This window comes from Stegastes partitus, unplaced genomic scaffold, assembly GCF_000690725.1.
Source record: "Stegastes partitus isolate 25-593 unplaced genomic scaffold, Stegastes_partitus-1.0.2 Scaffold477, whole genome shotgun sequence".
Taxonomy (NCBI): Eukaryota; Metazoa; Chordata; class Actinopteri; family Pomacentridae; genus Stegastes; species Stegastes partitus.
The window spans coordinates 171283-173162 of record NW_007578208.1 but is presented as its reverse complement, the minus strand read 5'-3'; the positions used below and the strand labels follow the sequence as shown (position 1 = coordinate 173162).

General features: G+C 44.5%; 1 protein-coding gene across 1 annotated transcript in view; it reads left to right on the top strand.

The window, feature by feature from the left end:
* The window catches only part of LOC103360983 (receptor tyrosine-protein kinase erbB-4-like), a 357047-nt gene that overhangs the window by 270188 nt on the left and 84979 nt on the right, over window positions 1-1880 (top strand). The window contains exon 15 of the mRNA XM_008286939.1: window positions 1146-1303. Coding sequence (XP_008285161.1) covers window positions 1146-1303 — 158 coding nt within the window. The remainder of the gene's footprint in view (window positions 1-1145; window positions 1304-1880) is intronic.

The window sequence follows — 1880 nt, the reverse complement described above, 5'->3', positions numbered from 1 at the left end:
CTCACACACACTCCTCCACTTACCAAAGCACAGTTATCTGCCATCATCTTTCTATCTCGGTGGCACCTTGTTCAGAGAGGATGATGTGTGTGTGTAGGTGTGTGTGTGTGTGTGTGTGTGTGTGTGTGTGTGTGTGTGTGTGCGCTCCCCTCTCGCCTGCATTCGTCACGTTTACAGTGTGTGTTAATGTATCTGGTAATTATGATGTGGCATCTGATGTGACCCAAAGGTGTGGTTGTTGATTTGATTCCCCCTCACTGTGTTTAGCCACAGAGATGTTCTCCAGGCCCCGCCGACGTTACGAGGCCTGTCTGGGAAGAGCTCTTCGCCGCTTTTTTTTTTTCTTCCTCTCCTCCTCCTCCTCCTCCCCCATCCCCTCCCTCGCCTATATTAGCTCCATAAATCCTGTTCTAGGCGGATTGTTATGGTCATTGTGTGTGCTGTGAGCGATGGTTATTATCTGCCTGCTCTGCTCACACTGCTTTATGCGTCTCGTCTGCGTTCTCCCTCTTCCTCTCTCTCTCTCTCTCTCTCGCCTCCTGCCTCCTCTCTCCTCTGCCCCGTTGTTCGGCAACCACGTCCGCTCCCCTCGTTACTCCACCTTACTTCCCCTTTCTGCCTTTTTCTCGTCTCCCCTCTCTCGCCACTTTCGCCTTCTGTCTGTTGCCGTCTGTTATCTCTCGCTCCGGATGCAAAGCGAGCCGGTTTTTTATCTGCAGAGCTGCACCAGCACTTAGTCGCAAGTTGTTTATGTGTAAATATACCAATCAATCAGTTTACAGTCATGCAGACTTAGGCTTCGGCGAATATCTCATCCTCTGAATCTGTGACGCTACAGATTTGTCCTTTATGCCGGTGATGGCAGGTTTAACTTCAGCATGTTCTCCTGCCACAGTAAGTTTGGAATGAGAGTATAAGAACCTGTTGCAAAAACACATTTCCTGTCGACGTTCATGAAGAAATCAGTGCATTGGAGTGGTCACTAACTGCTAAAATTAACCTTTTGGCTTTTTACAAACCAAATTTACTGAACTTGTACCGTGATAAGCTTCATATACAGGCAGCCGAGGTTTTCTAAAATGAAAATGTGAATCTTAAAAAAAACCAAAACAAAAGCGATGTCTTTGTTTTTCCGCTTCCCACAGGGCCCGGAGCATTGTGTGAAATGCCTTCATTTCAAGGATGGTCCGAACTGCGTGGAAAAGTGTCCCGATGGCCTGCAAGGTGCCAATAGCTTCATCTTCAAGTACGCCGAAGTCAACAATGAATGCCATCCCTGCCACACCAACTGCACCCAGGGGTGAGTGCAGTCAGGACAAGGACGAGTCAGAGCTGTGGGGTTTAATGCTCACTGCACCATGGGGAAAGAAAAAAAAAACAAAACAGGACATTTCAGTTGTTTCTTCATAAATCTGAGGAGAGTCCAGTCTGTGAAGGATAAATGAAAAGCAGTAAAATCCAGGATGTCATTATTTTTTACTTGATAAAACCAAGTACCATGAATCAAGCTAACATGCCTGGTGGTCCATCAACAACATGGTTACAGAGAACGTTTACTTGTTTTTACGATTTTAAATTCTTAACCATAAAATTACAAGTGAAAACATGCAAGAATCAAGTTCGATCCATTATTTCTTCACAATTAACCCTTAACTTAACCTCTGCCCTGTTTTAAACCTGAGTCTCATCTAAAATCCTTAAACCAAGTCCTGAAGCTGTTGCATCTTTTAAAGGCTCCATTTGGTGAAAATCTATATTTTTGCCTTGTTAACATGTCCAGTTTGTGTGTTAAATATATACATATATTTCTGTACTAGAAGCCATTTCAATATCATGGCTGAGAATTTCCACCTTGAAGCTGCAGCCAGTCACTATTTTTC